This window comes from Gobio gobio (genome assembly GCF_949357685.1).
Source record: "Gobio gobio genome assembly, chromosome: 7".
NCBI lineage: Eukaryota > Metazoa > Chordata > Actinopteri > Cypriniformes > Gobionidae > Gobio > Gobio gobio.
Window position 1 is genome coordinate 45,285,075 of NC_137103.1, and position 21,209 is coordinate 45,306,283.

At 38.9% G+C, this 21,209-nt stretch overlaps 3 protein-coding genes across 5 annotated transcripts in view; 1 reads left to right on the plus strand and 2 right to left on the minus strand.

Moving 5' to 3' along the window:
- nemp2 (nuclear envelope integral membrane protein 2) overlaps positions 1 to 3,903 on the plus strand; it is an 18,540-nt gene extending 14,637 nt beyond the window's left edge. Inside the window, exons 8-10 of one of the 3 annotated variants that reach the window (XR_013816874.1) lie at positions 174 to 362; positions 605 to 2,730; positions 3,635 to 3,903. Coding sequence is in view for 1 of the 3 variants with exons in the window: in XM_079821609.1 (XP_079677735.1) it covers positions 174 to 362; positions 605 to 911 (496 nt within the window). In the remaining 2 variants the exon portion in view is untranslated. Of the gene's footprint in view, positions 1 to 173; positions 363 to 604; positions 3,481 to 3,634 lie in introns of those variants that run through there. The other 2 variants (XR_013816875.1, XM_079821609.1) reach the window with 2 other exon arrangements.
- Positions 1 to 21,209, minus strand: part of tfpia (tissue factor pathway inhibitor a) — a 1,059,262-nt gene that overhangs the window by 299,116 nt on the left and 738,937 nt on the right. The gene's annotated exons all lie outside the window — the stretch shown is intronic.
- Positions 3,889 to 19,936, minus strand: mfsd6b (major facilitator superfamily domain containing 6b). The gene is made up of 7 exons (XM_079821608.1): positions 19,660 to 19,936; positions 16,652 to 18,188; positions 11,040 to 11,137; positions 9,786 to 9,947; positions 6,992 to 7,090; positions 6,627 to 6,898; positions 3,889 to 4,759 (listed from the first exon to the last, which is right to left on the minus strand). Exons 2-7 carry the CDS (start codon positions 18,184 to 18,186, stop codon positions 4,499 to 4,501), a joined length of 2,427 nt encoding a protein of 808 aa, XP_079677734.1. The 5' UTR covers positions 18,187 to 18,188; positions 19,660 to 19,936; the 3' UTR covers positions 3,889 to 4,498.

Below are 21,209 nucleotides of genomic sequence, written 5' to 3' on the forward strand. Positions count from 1 at the left end.
GACCATACTTTCTTAATGCATATATACTTTGTATGCACAATAAAACATGCATTAAGAATTAAGCATTAAGTATGTCGATTTTGAGGTTATGTTGACTTTAAGTCTAGGATAGAAAGTGAAAGCTATGAAATATGTAATCCTAAATATTTGTATGTATGAATTTCTGCCTTCAGTCTCTTCTACTCATTCCTGAGCTTGTTCCGGAGGAAAAAACGTCACGCTGTCAGGCTACTGACCGAGGAAGAGTACAGAGAGCAGGGAGAGATCCACACCAGAGCCTCCCTGGATGAACTACGGGAGCACTGTAACAAGCCTGGCTTTCCTGCATGGGACACTGTGTTGAGGCTCAGATCACCGCAAAAGTACTTAAACATTTGTAGTCATCAAAAAAGTTTGACATTCACAATACAAAGTTCTTTGCTCAGTTTAATTCATATTTAGTGATACATTTGTGTAATTGCTTTAAATGTGTTTGCAATTTTGCATGGATCTTTGAGTGAAACTCAAGCGAAAAATGCTATGAAATGCTGTATGGCCCTTTAAAAATACCATTTTATTTAATGAAATTTGAAAAGTCCTAACCAGTTGTCACCGTCTCTTTCAGGTTCGCAGAGTTTCTGCGCAACAGCAGCCACATCACTCAAGAGGAGAGTCAAAATCATGAGAATCAGTACGGGGTTGGCGGGGCGTACTATGAGAATGTGCTCTTTAACAGCAGCTCCAGCGACACCCAATCGCAGAGAGGAGACGCAGAGAACAATAGCGAGGACGAGCTGGTGAGAAACAGTCCTGCAACCCTAAATAACCTCCCCAGTACTGCTGCATACACCCCAGCTGTCTGCCCGTATCCCCCCGTCACCTACACCCCTCAGCCAGAACCCATGGATCCAGAAGACCAGGATTTCTTTTGAAATTGTGCCGCTATCCATAGGACGAGGGATTTTTATATTCATTTTAAAAAGACTTTTTGAATTGCACAACATTTTTTAGGAAGGAATGACTGTAAGGAACATTAGTAGGTCCACAAGGATTGTACAAATAATCGTTCTCTCTCATTTGTTTGTTTAAGTGATCTCTTTTAGGCAGCGTGGGCTGTTACTTTATATATATTTTTTTTAGCAGTTTGTATTCTCATACCCAAGTGATGCGGAGCTGGGAATAACACTGTATTGTACAAACATTATGTTAATAGCATGCGTGAATAGATGGTGATTATGCTGCTCTCAGGTATATTATAAAATCATCAGGACTGCTCAAGAGAATGACTCAACACATACATTACAACAGCATTGTGTAATTTAAGGAAATAGTGCCCTCTAGTGTTGGTAAAAGAAACGGGTCACCTAAAAATGCTAATTCCTTTGTGGAAAACAAAAGAGGGTGTTTAGCAGAATCTCCAAGTTGCTCTTGATCATGTAGTTAAATTAAAAGGTGATGTGTGCGTCCCAAAAGCTCCTAAACCATCACCAAAGCATCTACATTTCTTGTGCGCCCTAAGTCAATATGAGAGAATATTGTAGTCATATAGCAGAATGGATTATTATTGAATAACAATTTAAAATTATATTCCTCACACAAAGCTATTCCAGGGTCCGTTCAGCATTTCACTATGATACCTTTTTATCGTGCTTGACCTTTGCGCTGGATTCACACGTTTTTCATTGTCGCGTATGACATGGCGTTCTTAAAACACTACACTCAAGTTTTAAGAACACCCCAGGACCTTGCGTTTTCCCCATTCCACTGCTCGCATTTGTAAACGCATAAACGCGTTCTGTGTGTCCTTTATGAAGCCATTCACTCAGAACATTTTCCCTTGATTTCCCCTTGTTTTTCTATGTAAACATGCGCTAGACGGACGAATTTGAAAGTTGCGCTCACGTCTTGACATGGCGTTCTAAAAACGTGGCGTTGAAGAAAAATACTTCTTTGCACAGTTTTATTACACGTTTTCCAGGTGGTTTTCTACGTAATATGCGCTAGCAGGTTTTTAAATGTGAAATTATGCTCCGTGTGAATGCCCCCTCCATGCCTTCAGAAGAATAAAGTGCTTTATGTACTTTGTTTTTTTTTCTCCCCCTGACAAAAATGAAAACATCTCACAGAATTAATACAGATATTATATTTCAATGTTTCTGCTTTCGCTTGAAATTCTTCTCATGTTCTCTCAAGTTTCTTTGCAAAAGTTTTGCGTTCCCATTGAAAATGTTCGAGTTCTTTGCCAGAAAATGCAAAACATTTTTAGGGTGAACGAACTAGTTTTGCAAGCAAATGCAAAGTTTCCCTGGTAGCACAAAACTTGCAAGAAAAAGCACATTGAATATGTATATTTTTTCTATCACCATTAGGGGCTTTGGTAGAGTTCCCAACTCACCGGAGGCGGACAGTACTTAAGTATTTTTACCTTCCAAGTAATTCTATTTTTCAAGTATATGTACTTTATCAGTGTTATTCTTTGGAAAACTTTTACTTCACAACCTTCAAAAACATAATATTGTACTTTTTACTGCACGGTTTTTTTATACTGAATATCATTTAATACTTAATTACATTAAAAATGTAGTATTGTATACTTTTACTCAAGTAAAAGTAATTAAAATTTGACTTTAGTACTTTAATTGTTTTAATGTTATTAAGTATTCAAGGTAAAAAAAAACCTTTTATTTATGAAATGTAGTGCAGTAAAAAGTATGACATTATAAATTATGCTTTGGAATCAGTGATGCGCGGGTCAATGTATAAACAACCCGCACCCGACCGACGTTTTCAACTAATCCGCCCGCAACTCGGACCGCAAAAAAAAAAAGAAGAAAATATTGTACCCGACCCGCTTCCTGACCCGCATTTTTTTAAAGTAATAAATGCTCATCGTAGCTCATTGGGCCATTGAGAAAATGTTTCAGGGCCTGACGTGGCGCGCTCAGAGGTGCAGCGGCGAGAGCAGGCAGTTCTTGAGGCGGCCCATCATTTTCCATTTCAGCTGTCTAGATGCATACTATTGATGAACGCGATGTTTATGTTTCGACCCGGCTTGAAGGTCATCAGCAGGTCAACTGCGAGAAAGCCCTTAAGAGCTAGTTTCACTTTCTTATGCCAGATGAGTGATGTAGTTGCTTTTGAATAGAAGCTTCAACTAAATTACATGTTTATTACATAACACTAGACTAGGCCTATATCATTCAGCATTCAGAAAAAGAACAGTTTGCGCTCCTAATGGATTGATTTATTCATTTATCTTGTTTCATTTTCTTAACAATTAAGATGCTGCATGTGTTTATCCAGTCTAATCGATGTGTGCGTCTCTCCCCTGACAACAAAAATCCCGCCCCCTCTCAGAAAATACATAAAACTGACTTTTCTGAGCTATATGCGTTTAAAAGTAGCCTATTAAAATGGCACAATGGCATTGCTCAGTTCAACGTGTTGGGAAAGCGGGCATTTTGTCCCGCGTCAGTATTTATTAAAAAGTTAATAACGCTCAACATTCAAAAGGAAAATAAGGATGACCCGACCGACCGCGACCCGAATATCATTAAAAATTATTTTGGATGACTCGTTACCGCGGGTGACCGCAGGCACCCGCTCATTTTGGATCAACCCGCGCATCACTGTTTGGAATGTAATGAAATAAAAGTTTTCCAAAGAAAAACACTGATAAAATATATACTTGAAAAATGTCCTGGAGTAGAAAGTAAATATACTTTAGTACTGTCCGCTTCTGCAACTCTCAGTGGATGGTCTGCATCTATCCTTACAGGTTTATACATCTACATCCTGCCGTTTCATACTCTTTCCTTTTTATGGAACTTTTATCTGAAGAATGTATGTATATATGAATATTTCAATTTTAATTTATATACCGATTTAATAAAAAAAAACCCACATGGATAATTTCTCAACCAGAATGTTGTATTGTCTCTTCATATGTAAACATTTTATGTATTTTTCGAAGTAGAGATCACATACACAAATCTGCGAGGCAAATGGTTTCAAACTGGCAAATCAATACCTTCCAATGGTACATATAACTATACACTTGGTTTTACAGAACAGAGCATGGCTTTAACATTTTATATAGTTTGTAGTTTATTTTCAAATTTGGTCAAGTTATATGGAAGCACAATTAGCAAAATAACACTATATACAGATTGCAAAGCAACTATGCTTTACTATTGCAACAAAAGTCCCATGAATATTATGCTGAAGCACCTCAGCTGTTGGATTATAACCATTAAACACTCAGGAATGTGCAGATCTCATCACAGGCATTGACCTTCAAGCACTCTGTACAAAGACTTGCAGGCCCTTCGCGGTTAAGGCAAGACATCAACTGTGGCAGTGCAAAGCATATCGATTCTATTGCCTTGGCAAACAAACCATTTGATAATCTAGAATACCCGTCGGTTAACATAACATTTTTGGTCCAAAGACAACGGTCACCTTTTACTCCCCATACCACTGTATGTCTTTAAATCATAAGGCTATATCCCAAAGAATTTCAGTTCATTGTTGATTTTGGCTTTGCTTTTGGGGGCAGCTGTTTGGAGTGCCCTGGCAATGGAGTTGTGTTTTCTACTGGTTCTTTTCTCCATGTGATTGGAGGCGGTTCTTCCACAGGACGGACAGGTTGTGTGTGTTGAGGAACAAATGCACTGGCAGCAGGTCCTTGGAAGGGGTATTCTGCTGGATTTGATGTATTGGGCTGCGATGACGTGGATTCATCAGCAGGTGGCGTCGCTGAGGTCGACTCACTTGTCTCCTACAAGAGGAGGACATCATAACATGAATAACAGCATGTAAAAGGTGAAACATTTATTATAGACTGAAGTGAGGTACCATTTTTTTGGGATGGCCTACAGTGTTAATTTAAAAAGTCATAAAAGTCAAAACAAAAAAAAACAGGTTATTTTATTATCTTCCATTTAGGGGGCCTTTCATTGTGGTATTTTCATAACATTTTTAATATTCTATTCATAGGGTTAGGATTAAATTAACTTAATGAATCAATGATAAAACAATACCCATTTCTATTTAATAAAATTGAAAAAAAAAAAATTACTATGATGCATAAATACGTCACATTTTAAATGATATATCTTTTTTAATAAAAATTTGAGAATCTGTCATTTTAAAAAGTAAAAAAAAATCATTTGAAGATGTAAAAAAAAAAAAACCATGGTAACTGAAAATAGAATGTATTAATATTATTTTGGGGTGAAATATGACCTAGACTTTCGTGAGATTCACCGACAAAGCATTTGTTTGACTTCAAATAGTCATGTATGAGTCACTGCTTGTAAACATTGTGTACTTTACAGTCTTTACTTGCTCCTTTCGACAGCCAGATGACAGTCTGTCACGTATCTACATTGTGCCAAATGCGACAAAATCATAAAAATGCGCATGTAACAAATAAACATTTCCTGACTTTTGCTCAAAAACAAAAATCCATAAATATTTCAGTTTGCATTACAACAAGGAGCTTTAGCTAAAGCCTTGACATGGTACAGTAATATTCTCATGCAGAGAAGAGACATTTGGACACATAGCAGTTGAAGCAAAGCAGCATATTTTAAGAATGGACAAACAAAACTGACAACAGAAAAACATTTATTTTAAGAAGTGAGTGGTACAATGGTGTTAGTAAGAAACAAATCGTCCAATAATAGAGAATGAAAGAAGAAATGCAGTACCAGAATGTGACAGGACTGCATGCTTTGTGAAAAAAAAGTCAAAGACAAAGTTTCTTTTCCTCACCTTTCATCTGAGAAAATGACAGCATGAATGCAAAGAGAAAGAGTAAATGATTAAGTAAAAGGTATATAATATAATTAGCCATTAGTATGAAAATGTTTACATTTCTCCATTTTCACAATCATTTCATGCCAAGAGGACAAGTTAAAGGGATAGTTAACCCAAAAATGAAAATTACCCCATGATTTACTCACTCTCAAGCCATCCTAGGTGTGTATGACGTTGTTCTTTCAGGCGAATGCAATCGGAGTTCTATTAAACAATGTCCTGGCTAATCCAAGCTTTATAATGGCAGTGAATGGCAGCCCAAATAAGTGCATCCATCCATCATAAAAGTGCTCCACACGGCTCCGGGGGCTTAATAAAGGCCTTCTGAAGTGAAGCGATGCGTTTGTGTAAGAAAAATATCCACATATAAAGTAAAATATCTAGCTTCCACTAGACCGCCTTCCGTATTCAACTTACGAAAAAAGCGTAACTGGCACGACAATGACGTCAGACGTAGCGTTTGAACTGTGAGTGGTGTTACACTTTCTTCTTCACGGAGCCGTGTGGGTTACTTTTATAATGGATGGATGCACTTTTTTGGGCTTCAAATTTTGGACTGCCATTATAAAGCTTGGAAGAGCCTGGATATTTTTTAACATAACTCTGATTGTATTCATCTGAAAGAACAATGTCATATACACCTAGGATGGCTTGAGGGTGAGTAAATCCTGGGATAATTTTAATTTCTGGGTGAACTATCCCTTTAATACAGATAAATGAGAAAATTAGCAGGAAAACAAATGTTAATAATCAGGCTCAGCAAGACTGAAACTTTCACCTCCTCCTTATGTCCACATCCCAAATCACAAATGGTGCCATCCTACCTGCGGGGCTTGACTTTCAGCATTGTTGTTGTTCTTTGTCAAAGCCACCATATCTCTGATCTGATAGAGGGCGAAAGCGATGGTGACCCAGGGGGAAGTAGACACCACCCAGGCAGGCTTGTTGGTATCTTCTTGCTCTTCCTGATGCCTGGTTTTCCTAAGAGGTGTCTTTGAATCGGGATTTGGCTGAGATTGGTTCTGCACCAAGTCAATAGTGGCGATAGGCACTGGGCTAGAGGGCACTGGGATGTTCTCAGCCAACATGGAGTCCTCTGTAAAGAGCACAAAGATGTAATCAATGAGCTGTTGCAGGTTTTACTGCAGCAAAATAAAGGTTTTTTTTGTAAAACGGGGGAGAAACATACTTTTATCCTCGTTCTGACCTAACAGCCACTGTATCAGAGAGAAGATGAGTAATGTGACCAGAGAGGCCATTCCGAGGCATCTGAAGGTTTCTGCAGCACCTAAACAGGAAATTTGCAAGATGAAAAAGGACGCTTGAGAGGAAACAAGCCTGATAATGTCAGATGTTTTGAAGTTATTCACACAGGAAGTTACAATCTAAACGTTTTCTTGTTCTTTGTGATGTTGTTTTTATGAATAAAATGCTGTATAAAATCAGGCAAATGATATTTGAACAAATCCCTTTGTAAAAACCATCAGAATATAGATAGGACTGATACTAAAGTTTGGTGTATGCATGTATGGATGCCTCAAATATCTGGCTCACGTGCATGAGAAAAAAATCATTTTGAGGATGCAAATAGAACATAAATTCTTAAAAGTGTATTTTTGATGTTTACTTTCCACAAAAAAAGTGGAAAACACTTGAAACAACATGTTATGATAGTCCAAATAACCCAAAATCGACAAGTGCATGAAAACCATGTTTTGCATGTAGTTTCTTGCCTTAAATGGTTAGTCCACCCAAAAATAAATTCTGTCATTAATTACTCACCTTCATGTCATTCCAAACCCATAAGAGTTCAAGTTCACTTTATTTATATAGCACATTTATAACAGCCACTAGGCTGACCAAAGGGCTTTACAGAACAGCAAACTTTCGTTCATCTTCGGAACACAAAAGAAGCTTTTTTTTTATTAAATCTGAGAGCTTTACTCTATTGACAGCTATGCAACTACCACTTTGATGCTTCAAAAAGTTCATAAAGAGATCGTAAAACTAATCTAAATGAATTGAGCGGTTCAGTCGAAATTTTCTGAAGAGACTTGATTGCTTTATATGATGAACAGATTGAATTTAGGCTTTAATTCACATTTAAACATTGATCCAGCTACGTCAGCCCTGAGGCACAGTGACATTGTAGGTGAGAGGAGGCTTTGGCCTTACAGCAAGTAAGCCAACTTGGCATAAGGCCTCAACATCAGAGAGGAGGAAAATGGTGGTCGATGAGGAGCGGCGTCAAGAGGAGGCGCAAAGGCTGTCTCTCTTGCTAAGCAGGGACAATGTATAAGGTGGGAAGGTCTGGAGAGGAGAAAGCTCAGCTGGAGGGAGCTCTGGGAAATGGAGGCAAGCAACATCAGCTTTATCATCAGAGCCACCTATGATGTGCTCCCATCTCCAAAAAACCTCTGTCAATGGTATGGCGAGGACCCAACCTTTTCCCTTTGCCCAACTCCAGCGACTCTCAAACATATCTTGAGCGGTTGTAAGACCAGCCTCACACAAGGTCGTTACACCTGGAGACACAACCAGGTCCTGAAGAGTCTGGCAGCAGCTCTTGAGAGCAAGAGGAATACCACCAACTTCTTGCCCCTGAGAGCAACCAATTCCATCACGGCCCCAACCTTCATCCGAGAGAAACAAAAAAAGCTACCAAGAGGCTGGAGAGGCTGGAGAGCTAGCCATGGCCCGGGACTGGAAGATGCTAGTCGATATTGGCCAGCAACTAATCTTCCCACCTGAGATAGCAGCCACCACCCTTAGGCCAGACTTGGTACTCTGGTCCCCTTCATTGAAGTCTGTTTACATCATAGAGCTTACAGTCCCATGGGAGAATTTAACAGAAGAGGCCTATGAGCGCAAGAAACTCTAGGAGGAGGGTAAATAAGGTATGCAGTCAGCTCTAGGCTTGATTCAGGGAAGAGGGCGCCCCCTGCATTGCAAAGACCCTTGGGCTGTGCCATTTAAAACAACCAGGCAATTACACAAAGGAAAGAACCTCATTGGTTCTTGCGGAAGCTCAAAGTGTTGCGTTACACACGGGAATGAACCTCATTGGTTCTTGCGGAAGCTCAAATGTGATGCGTTACACAAGGGTAATGAACCTCATTGGTTCTTGCGGAAGCTCAAACGTGATGCGTTACACACAAGAATGACCTCATTGGTTCTTGCGGAAGCTCAAATGTGTTGCGTAACACACAGGAATGAACCTCATTGGTTCTTGCAGAAGCTCAAACGTGTTGTGTAACACACGAGAATGAACCTCATTGGTTCTAGTGGAAGCTCAAATGTGCTGCGTAACAGAATGAACCTCATTGGTTCTAGTGGAAGCTCAAATGTGCTGCGTAACAGAATGAACCTCATTGGTTCTAGTGGAAGCTCAAATGTGCTGCGTAACAGAATGAACCTCATTGGTTCTAGTGGAAGCTCAAATGTGCTGCGTAACAGAATGAACCTCATTGGTTCTAGTGGAAGCTCAAATGTGCTGCGTAACAGAATGAACCTCATTGGTTCTCGCACATCAAGCGAACATGCTTGAGCTTCGTTTTACCACAACTGATATGTGGGAGTTGATGAACGTTTATATGTGAATAAAAGCCTAAATTAAATCTGTTCATCATATAAAGCGATATGATATATAAATTTGGACTAAACCGCTCAATTCATATGGATTAGTTTTACAATCTTTTTATTAACTTTTTAAAGTGCCAAAGTGGTAGTTGTGTAGCTGTCTTTGGAGGGACAGAAAGTTCTCAAGATATCATCAAAAAGATTTGTGTTCCAAAGATGAACGAAAGTCTTACGGGTTTGGAACGACATGAGGGTGAGTTTTCTTTTTTGGGTGAACTGACCCTTTTACAACAACTGAGTCTGATTCTTTTTAACTGTGTCTAAAAATATAATAGCATAAAAGCATGCACGAGGAACATGTATGGAATGTCTGTGCGGTCACTTGGTCTTTGTTGATGTCATACCGAAAAAGTTGACCAAAACTCCTCCAAGCATGGCTCCACAGCCTCTCCCCAGTCCCAGGTGCAGACCCTGCAGGATCCCCTGAGCCGAGGTGCGCAGGGCTGGAGGGACAGCAGCGCTCAAATATGAGATGCATGCCGCCCACACTGATGCATGTGTCAAACCTGCACGACAGATTAACATAAATAAACACTTGTGCATCCGCTTGAATAGATAACATACACCATTCATGATAGTTCTTTGTAATACATAGGACCACAACAATAAGACAATATTTGCAGTTGCAGAATAAAACAAATTTGAATAAAATAATAATGGAAAGCAGATCTATATATGAAATAATAATAATATTATGATTTTAATCTGTTACAAGTTATCATTACACAAAATCTAGTTATTTTTGTAAAATTTAATTTTATAATTTAAATAATCACGGTAATGCCCATTTTGGTATAATATAGTGGATTTACCGTACAAATGAAAGGTACTTTATCTCATGTGATTATTTGGTTACTCATTTCTTTATGAAGGCAAAAAAAAAAATTTTTTTTTATAAAACAGTGATCGACATTCTGCCACAATTGAGAATGCTGTAAAATCGAAAAGTACATATAAACATACAATTAAAATCAGCTGAATTATACATTAAGTTTAATTTACATTAAGTGATTTGTAATCTTGGATTGATCACACACACTGTACTTTCGTATTCCTCTAATGTTTCTTCATAGCTTGCATATGTAAATACGCAGTCTCGCCTACTGCTGGCAAGCTTACTCTCGGATAGCCACAGTTAAAGTAAATGTCCGTCACACCCATGTGAGGTGGGAACAGGGCCGTCCTGTACAGAATGTCAATAGTCAACATGTTTGCAAGATAATAATGGATAAAGCGGCTAAACAGGCTTTCAGGTCCTGACATTTCCCCCTCCCCACTACGCTGAAAACACAGAAAAGGAAGTGTTTAGTCTTCTAAGAACTGATGTTAAACATTTTGTTTACCAAGTATCAGAGGCCCATTTCTTTCAGCTTTGAAACAAACGGCAGTCTAAACCTGTCTGTTTATTCCTACACAGTAACTGTGTGATTGATGTGAAATAAGGTGTCAGATGTATTGTAAATACAGCTGAATCATGTCCTTAGATGAACTGGAAGTCAGCTGTGGTTTCTCAAGAGCACTGCAATCCAAACTCCACTTCCTGTTTGATAATGCAGCCCCTCGGGTGACACATAAAAAAAAAACACCTTATTTCTCACCTTGAAGTACCTCCATGGGCAAAACTATCCATGCGTTCTCCAGGTAGGAGATGTACAGATAGCGTGCAGTGTTGCAGGCCAGTCCGATATAGAGGACTCTAAAAAGAGAATGCAAACGGGAGACAAAAACACAATTATATAAAACAGGTACGTCACATTTCATTCAACCATATAAAAAAAACAATGCTTTTCTGTACAATGAAAATGTCACTCTGGGTGTGACGAACCCTTTTCTTTAGAAGGCCTATTGTAGTTAAGGCTGGGTGTTGTATTTGCTGGTGATGTCAGTCTCTATTCTGACATCCGAATGAATGACTCACTCTGTCCTAAGGACGGGCTGTCTGGGAGCCTGACCACACGAGAATTCACCAGTGCTAATCTACGAACACTGAATCTCGCACAGGAAAAAACAACGTTAATGCAATTAATAGCATTTTAATTCAAATAATGTTTCCTGGAAAACAACTCTAATGTAACTATAAAACGTCTCATTCCAGCTCTACTAGAATCATCAAGTGTCAATTATAGTCACTGTGAATGATTCATCCATATGATTCATTCATACTTTTTTTTTTCCTAGACATTTTCAAAGTGTCACAACTTGATCTTCCAGCTTAAAGGGATAGTTCACCCAAAAATCCACCCTCAAGCTGTTCTAAACCTGTATGAATTTCTTTCTTCTGCTGAACACAAAAGATGATATTTTGAAGAACGTCGTTAACCAAACAGTTGATGGGCCCTATATGGAAAAAACCACTATGGAAGTCAATGGGGCACATCAACTGTTGGGTTATCGACATTCTTCAAAATATCATCTTTTGTGTTCAGCAGAAAATGACAGTATGTTCAAATTTGGGTGAACTATCCCTTTAAACCCCACCCTTTTTACGACCACCAATCAACAAACGATGGATAGAACCAAGCCCCCCCTCCTTAACTTTTCTTTCCCAATAATCTGTATGTCACAATATGGAAGAAATTATCTGCTGCTAATTCTATTTCTTTGTGAATTAAAGCCGCAATATATAATTTTCCGCCGCTAGAGGTCGCTTATTCAAAACAAAGGCGAAGTTTGACGACACCTGGATTTCGCAGAGCTTTTATTATGCCGTAGACTATCGCTTCCGCCTTTTCTGGTCATGCGTACGCAGCGCTGTTTAATCTTATTAGATACATGATTTGAGTGTGTTGAAACCATAGACTGTAAAAAAATATGGATGTAGTGTCCGTGACATCACCCATAGGTTTCTGAAGAGCGTAAAGTAGGGACGAGCTAGCCATTGCCATCTTGGCAGCGCGTCACTCCCGGATAATAGAAAATGGGCAAAGAGGCGGGACGTGGGTGGAGTTGAGGTGATGCGATGACTAACAGACAGCAGATAAATAGCTATCCACCTGTCACTCAAAATGGCCACGCCCTTAATTATGCAGAACTTCAAGGCTTTATATAATGTAAACGGATGAGTTATAAAAAAAATTCACCCCCCTCACAGTTGTCATGAAGGGCAAAATTACCCGTATAGACCAAAACCACAATTTGTACCAGGCTGTAAACATGTTTTTTTTCTGCTGTAAAGTTGGGCATTTTAACATGGGGCTCAATGAGATCCTGCTCTCTACTGGAGCCTGTCCTAGTGGCCAGTCGATAAATTACAGTTTAAGTCACTTCCGTATTGGCTTCAAGAGAAACTGCGGAAGGTTGCCGCTTGGTTGAAAGTTATGTTATAATGCTTCTCTGTGTTTTCGCTCGGCGGCTACTGTGAGACACTTGTTGCACACCGCAGTAAGCTAGATCAATATGAGGCATGGTAAAACATGGTACTCGCGGTAAATCATGAAAACGAGATTTAAACAATAAAAGACTTACTGTGTTTCTACAAAATAAAACCGGGAATCGAGGGTAACGCGGGTGTGATGTCATTGATAGGCGACAGAAATGGTCCGTGTCCTGGTTAAAATTGCTTATTTCTCTGGCTTTAAACATTCGGGATAATGCAAGTACACAAATCAACAAAATATTGTTCTAGTGGTTTTTGGATATTTTAATCCAAAAATCTTACATATTGTGCCTTTAAAATAATGACCGTTTCCAAACAAACTACTCAAAGACTCTCCCAGTCTGTCATTGGTTTAACAAAAACAAAGCCCCACCCCAAACTCACGCCAGTGATTGAGTCACAGCTGCTGTTGTCAGGCTGGTCAGGAAGCTCAAACACAGCAATGTTCTGTGCCACAGTGTTTACACATTTTGAATCAACCTACAAACGGCTTACTTACAGTTATGTGCATGTTAAGCATTACAACGTAAACACACAAAAATCTTTCAAACAGGAGATTTTAAACTTTCTCCATGCAACTACATGCAAAAGCAGCCCTGTAAGATATCCATGCAAATGTTAACTCTACTAACTACACAGAACATCTCACTGTACACAGCGTTGGCTCTGCCACACCCTGTGTGCCTTTAGAAAGCTTTAGAATTGATCCACAAAAGAAGCAAGCTCATTGGATCAATGCTGAAAAGCCTAGACAATGTGTGATGGACTAATGGCAAGATAAAGTTACACGCCTCTCCGCAGGCATGACTGAAAATAGGCCACTTAACAAAGGCTACAGAGACAAAACTGAAGGCATCACATGGATGAACAAAACATATTCGCCTCCATATTAAGATTAGCTTTTCTTGATTTTTAAGAAAATGTATTAAATAAAATTGAGCAGGAATTTATTACTAATTTACATGAACTTTAAAAAAGTAAAAATGTAGCAAATTATTTTTCATAATCATCTAAAATATATTTTATTAAATAATATACTGTATAAAAAGAGTTAAGAGATAGTCACAATTGAACATTAGATTTCATGACATTTTATAATCAAGTTTTTAATAGTCAATGTATATTTGGTAAGCCAGAAATCATTTCATATTCTGTAGCTACAGTTCTGTTACACGTCTTGTTACTACTACACTACGGCCCAGTTTCAAAGACAGGGCTTGGACTAATTAGGCCGTTTAGGTATCTTTTATAAATATGGCAAAACATATTTTAAGATATGTCAGTGCAAGCTGCAGCTCAAACATTCATTTTAGTCTGAGACTAGCTTAAGACTTGTCTATTAAACCAGGGGTACATGCACTACAGACACAAGATGTATGCTAACATCATATCAAAAAAGGCCAGAAAGAACCAATAACCTTGTTAATTTGACACTAAATAGTTAGCTTTTCACAAAACAGTATCAGTATCGGTTGACCAATGTGAAATCTCCATAAACTGGGAAGCGGTCACTGAAACTGGTTTGTCTGATGATTTCTGTATCGCAAAACGTCTGTCAGAGATACTGCCAAATGCTACCAGTTACCATCATTAATAATACAAAGACTGAGCCACCAGTGCAACTTGAGCTATCGCTTAAGGTTATTTATCTTGTTCACTCTGAAGAGCCGGTGCTTTGGGAAGTGCCACACACATGAGAAATACCACAAAGCAGATAGAGGATGTGAGCAGACCTTTCCATGTGCCTGTTTACCAATGCCCACAAACGCATGGTAAACATCCTGGAAAAGAGTGGTCTGCATCTTGGATGTACAATGTGTGCCCAAGCTAGGCAGTGCCCATTTTAGAGCTTAGTCTCAGTAATTATTGTTGACTTTGGCTGAGACATATTTAAACAACATTTAAACAACCTTTGGACTTCTCCTGTGCGCTTAATATATATATATAGCACAAATATACCAGTCTATAAGTGTTAAAAACAAGGTATGGCAGAAGAAAGAAGTGCATTTAAATCACTTTTGACCAGATGTGCTTGGTAGAATATTGAACTACCAGGATCTGGTAACCATTGCATGTTGTGCTTTGGCACAGATTCAAAATACATAAAACCAAACCTACCACACTAAAATAAAATGGTTGCCTCTGCTCATACAAAGATTTGTCCAAAACACCAATCCATGAGAATTTATGGGTCTTTAACTCTTGTGAACATCAGAAGACATCTGTCTATGGCATATCAAATGCAAAATAGATTGTTCAAAGAAAGACAACTAAACATCATTTTGTTTAGTAAAACACAAGCCCTTTTAAAGCCTTTCTAACTATATCTATGCCCTGCGTTGAGTCAGTATGCTTCTGAACAGTTATTTTTAACTAAAACTTTTAAAAAGTTTTTTTTTTAGTTGAAAAAAAATTAAATAAATATTAGACGAAAAAACTAAACTTAAAAAATATTAACAAATTATAAACGTTGTCCTGGAAACTGAAATATAGCAAGTTTGAGGGTATGTTTACACGACGATGTATTAAAACGGAAAGTTTTTCCCGTACAGATTTCGCGTACAGACGACGACATTGTAAAAGCGATCACCGTTCACATGGATCTGCAAAAATGACTAAACCGCTTTATTATGCATGCCAGGCCAGTAGTTGGCGGTCACTTTGTAAAGAAACACTACGCGCCTATAGACTGAACACATAATATGGATAACAGAAACTTGCATTTTGAATCCCCGTTTTCAAAACTTTGCATTTTCAGGCCCGCAAAACACCATTTTCATTTAAAAGAACGGCCAAAACTCGGTGTCGGGTAAGTATAAGTATTTAAATTACAACTAAAAATGAAATAAATATAAGTTCAATATTAAAATTGAGAACATAAAAATAACCGCTAAATACGAATAAATACTATAATAGTATAAATAAAACTAAAATAACACTGCTTCTGAAGATATTTCCTTAATGACTGTATCTTCCTAAAGAGTGCTACTGACAGTTCTGAATGAATACATTTTTTAATTTAAGAGCTTGGTTTTGCTTTTGACAAAACAAAGCAACCAGGCCCAAATGGGTGTTCACAAGTACAGCTGTTTAATTGCTGGAGGTTTTAAAGATGATGATACACAGGGCAAATTTTTGAGCAATGTTGCTTGGGCACTTTCCCATCGAGAATGGGCAACACATTTCTATCTGGATACTTTCGATCGGTCGTGGGCCTGTGTCTCACCTGGATGCCAGTTGACGGCAACATTGCCCATCAACATTGCTCAAAAAGTTACCCCGTGTATCATCACCTCTAGGGGCCATTCAAACAGAATGCATTCTTGCGTTTTAAGAACACAATAAAGAATAAAAAACATGTGGCTAAAAGTAGCAAAAAAACAACACCCACAAAAATGCTTTCTGGTTTTCTGCACTTCCATTAGTTGCCGCAGCTCATTTGCATAAAAGTCGAATTGTGCTCAATTGTCTGCTTAATTGCTCAAATGTCTACTCTCACTGAAACCGAATGACTCACGGTTTCAACAAATTGCTGTTAGTGTGAATGGCCCAAATAACAGGGAGCAACCTCGGCCGACTGCTTGCACTGGCATTAGACCGAACAGATGTACAAGTGGTAAGTGGTAATCCTACTTTGGCTAGCACCCGCACACCCGCTTTTAAACAAATCAAATAGGATTTCGGAGCTCATGCTACATCACTAAATTAATATTCATGATCCAGAATAGCCCCCACTTTCCCAATGTAAATGTTTTAGATAAACGTACAATACAAATGGCGTTAAATTTAAAATGAATGCTATATATTTTACATAAGTAGTCGCATGGTTCCCACCTGATGTGTCCAACAAGCTCAATGAGTTTGTGGCTGATGAAATAGGCGGCCAGCTCAGACACGTGGCTGAGCACCGAGCAGATGCCGAAGAGCGTGGTGGTGCCCTTAAGGTCTTCCAGATGCCAGTAGAGGAAGGTGAACACAAAACCGTAACCGAAGCCCATGAACCAGGCAACAAAGAGAACCGTACCATAGCGGACGCCACAAATTATCCGGAAAAGATCTTTGAGGGGAAAAGGTTGCGGGTTGCTTTCAGGGCACACGGGTGCGTCATCTGAACTGGACTCTAGAGATGCGACTTGAGGTATTTCCACATCCTCCTTCTTGTCCTCTTCATCACCTGACCGATAAACCCGGTTGTCAAATTGGAACTGCGTGGCCACAATCAGCGCTGAGGTCATCAGCACCCCGAAAACTATGAACGCAATTTGGTAGTTCTTATAGTCGGGTAGGACACAACCCGAGCCCTGGATGAAGATTGTGATGTGCGTGTGGTCGATCCAAATGCCAACTGAGAGCATAGCGATACCCCATCCCAGAGATCCCCACATCCTCTGAAGTCCATAACGGTCTCTGTGTTGGCCCAAGTACTGAAGAGTGACGGTGTCCACAATGGTCACAGCCGGGGCGCTGAAGAACTCACCGATAATAATGACCAACAGGATCAGGAGAAATATAGTATCTACTTGTTCCTTATTGAAAACTATGAAATGATCTTTGAGTTTGGCAGTGGTAGCTTGTGTGTCAATTGTCGAGGTAGATTTTGAAGTGGCTGTTGAGGTACGGGGCGGCGCCGTGGTCGAGTTAGATGCCATACTAATGCCGACGGTCTCCGCAGCGGACGTTTCAGAGGGAGCGCTTGTTGTATTTAGATCTGCACTTCGAATGTATCTAGAGTCAGATCCGTATGCTGCTAATATTAGCGGAGAAAGTGGAGGAGTGGAGTATGCATCCTCAATCAAATACCTTCGCTGCCTAGTATGGTTACCAGGTTGTGTATAGTTTGTAAAATTGGTTGGCGTTTCAACAGTAGGGTCCTTACTGACACAGATCATAGCTGCTGGCTTAACAAAGCCAATCCCGCAGTTAAAGACCACCCAGCAGAGTACAGAAAACAGCAACACCGCCTTCCCTTTCTTGAAGCGGTCCGCCATTACTCCCCAGAATGGTGCACTGCAGAACTCTATAAAATAACGGATCCCAACTAGCAGGCCACTTTGGCTGGGTGTCATTCCCAGCTGCTTGTAGTACAATGCAAGGAGGGGGTGTAAAGAGCCATATGCGGAGTAAAAGAAGAAGTAGAAGACCTTGGAGATCAAGAGATGATGGTCTATTCGCGCACAGCACCTCTCCGTGCAGTTCATGCTCTGGGAAGCCTGAAGTGCTTCTGAGGGGGCAGGCGGTGATGTTTGGCTGGATGGTGTAGTGTTTGCCACCTGCCCCAGGGACAAAGTGTTAAAGGGTTCAGACAGGACATATTTCCTCTTCTGGTCCTCCTCGTCATCCGTAAGGATGGCCACCCGATCACTCGCCATTTCTGTGTGAGAAACATAAACATCTGTTAAGGACATTGTGGATAACGTCTTCATGTTGTAGCTTTAACTACACTCTAAAAAAAAGGTTCTATATGGCACCAAAAATGGTTCTTGGCTCGAATTCATAGGGTAACCTTTTTAAGTGCTATATAGCACCAATTTTGATGCTTCAGTGGTTCTTCAGCGGTTCTTTGACTAAGGTGCTATATAGCACTGCTAACTATGGTGCTATAGCACCGCTACCATATACAGAACATGTTAAGATATGGTGCTATATAGCACCAAAAGTGGTTCCCCTATGATTACGACGAAGAACCATTTTTGGTGCCATATAGAACCTTTTTTTTTTTTAGAGTGTAGTGATTATTGCAACCGGTTGATAAGCATGGGTCATTTTGCTGGTAGATGCCATTACCTTGAAGAGCCAAAAAGCATCTCTTTATCCATCGACCACCACTGAAAAATTGCAGTGCATTCTTTTATATATATATATATATATATATATATATATATATATATATATATATATATATATATATATATATATATATATATATATATATATATATATATATATATATATATATATATATATATATATATATATATATATTTATAGTAGATGTTTTGCCAGGGATCCTTTTTTGGAGGGCCTTTAAAAGCATGAAATGGATTTCCTACAGGATTATTTTTTCTTTGTCTGCTGCCTTTCACATCATAGTTTTACAATCATGAAGCGCTTGAGGCATTCTTGATATGCCATCTGCCATTGGGCAGTCATGATGTCATTTTCCTGCAGCTCTACAGTTACATTGCATTTATGGGTCATGTGATTGGCTAAGATTTTTCTATACACACATGCTAATAATTTGCATGTTGTTTATATAGTTTATAGTAACATTTACTATAAAGTACAATATTGCTTGTGCGTAATGTAATATTTAATATCAATACTGGCACTTGATGACAAATAAAGCAAAAAACATCAGTTAGTGCCACCTTTTTATTTTCAAAGAAGACTCATTGGTAGGTTACTATTTTTTCCCCACATGATTAAGTTGTATATGAATGAAACACACCTTAACGAGTTTGTCATATAGATTGACCTCAAACAGAATACATTCAGTAATTGTCCTTGATTATCAATAATTAAGAACACTAATATCATCACACACTACTATCAAGTGAATATAATGTTGAATATCAGGTAGAGTTAGTAAAACTACATTGTTAGTTATGAGTTAGAGATCATTTTGTTGTGAAATTAGGCGCAGTTAACATCCTAAAACGTAAATATCATCCATCACAATAAACTTCAAAGGGTGTAGTCCCTGTCCGAAACCGAGTAACACACAGCCTTATATTAACAATGTACACAATACACACAATGCGTAAATGTACTTCCAAACACAACTGATACCGTGTTTCAAGTATAAAACAGGCGACGGCGTGGCTAAATTCAAGCTCACTTACCCAGTTGTTGTGAGGAAGTTTATGTTATTTCACCGTCTGGCGTTGAAGGAGGACGATCTCTTCATCAGCCTGCTCTCCCCGTCCAACCATCATTTTATCACCATCCTGGATTTGCTGCCTTTCTATGAACAATCTTTAAACAGAGATGTATTCCCGTTGAGCAGAGGAGCAGGTTTATTCTACGGCCGTATTTCATCCGACCTGACGTCAATCTCTCACCTGCCTGCGATGTGCGCAGAGGCTGCTGTGTGTTCGTGGGACTGCCTTTATTTCCACTGATGTCATTAGCAACAGTGACACCCTGTGTCATTTTTTTAATTGCTGAAATTATGTTTTCAGAGTTTTCCCTTATAGTCTCTGCCCATGAGAAGATGTTATGTCTAAAAGATCGAGCGCAGATGTTGATGATGTTCAGGATTTTGAATTAATCAAATACTCTATCGTTTAATAACTTCTAGGGTTAACTTATTAACAATGCATTTTAATATGAAATTTTATTCCATTTCTAAACATAAACTTTTTATTTTCTTAGTATAGGTACAGAATAGCATTTTATTTTGACAGGCGAGCTCATATAAACTCTATATTGTGATAAAACAGCGACATCTACTGACGAACAATAACGTCTAAATCCGTGAAGGATTAAGCGGATAAAATATCTTGTATGTTTATAAAAACACTAACGTTACTATCAACAAGTAGCCTACCAATCAGTAGTTATTTGAATATAAAATATATAAATGTAATAGGCTATAACTCTCTAACCAAGCCGTATTTGTCTGGCACAAAACAATGAGAGTTTTACATTGAATGATTTCAACCAGGCCGATGACTCAAACGTACAACTAAGCAATAATACACAATAATTCATATAACCCAGTCCAAGTCGAAAACATTGATTAACAGCAGCAGAATTTAACTAAACATTCCTTTACAAAAAGCTAAACAAGCCGTTCTAGGACACACATGAGTCGATGAGTGAGTCGTTTTTTAATATGCGCATTCACAGTCCGAACGGTTCACATGAACGAATTGGACTTTCAATCGCAACCATAGACCGTATGAAAAAGCGGACCGAGTGGGAGGAACCGATTCACCAAGATGAATCAGGCTTTCCAACGCGACCATAGGAACGCGGCATGTGCCATGTGGAGCGAAGACCGAGTAGGAAGAATCGATTCACCTGAATTAATTGACGTAAAAAAAAAAAATCCGTGCCTCAAACAAACGCGGCCTGGCGCAAATTCACCTGTCACTAGAATAAGCTACAATTAAACTACCCAAATTAGTGTGCCGCCAACATGGAAAGCGAATGTGACAGTCGCTCATCCTCGAAAACATTCAACAAAACTTCACAAGGTAGAAGAGAATCTTACCTAGCCTTCATTAACTGTGCTTCACTTGCAACGAGGATAATGTTTGATTCGCGCGTCACTGCTAACGTTACTCTCAAATAACGCCAAAATGACAAAATGGTTTCACCGAATAATACTTAAAAACAAACAAACAACGTTTTTAAAGGTATTTTAATTTATGGTTAAAGGTATTTC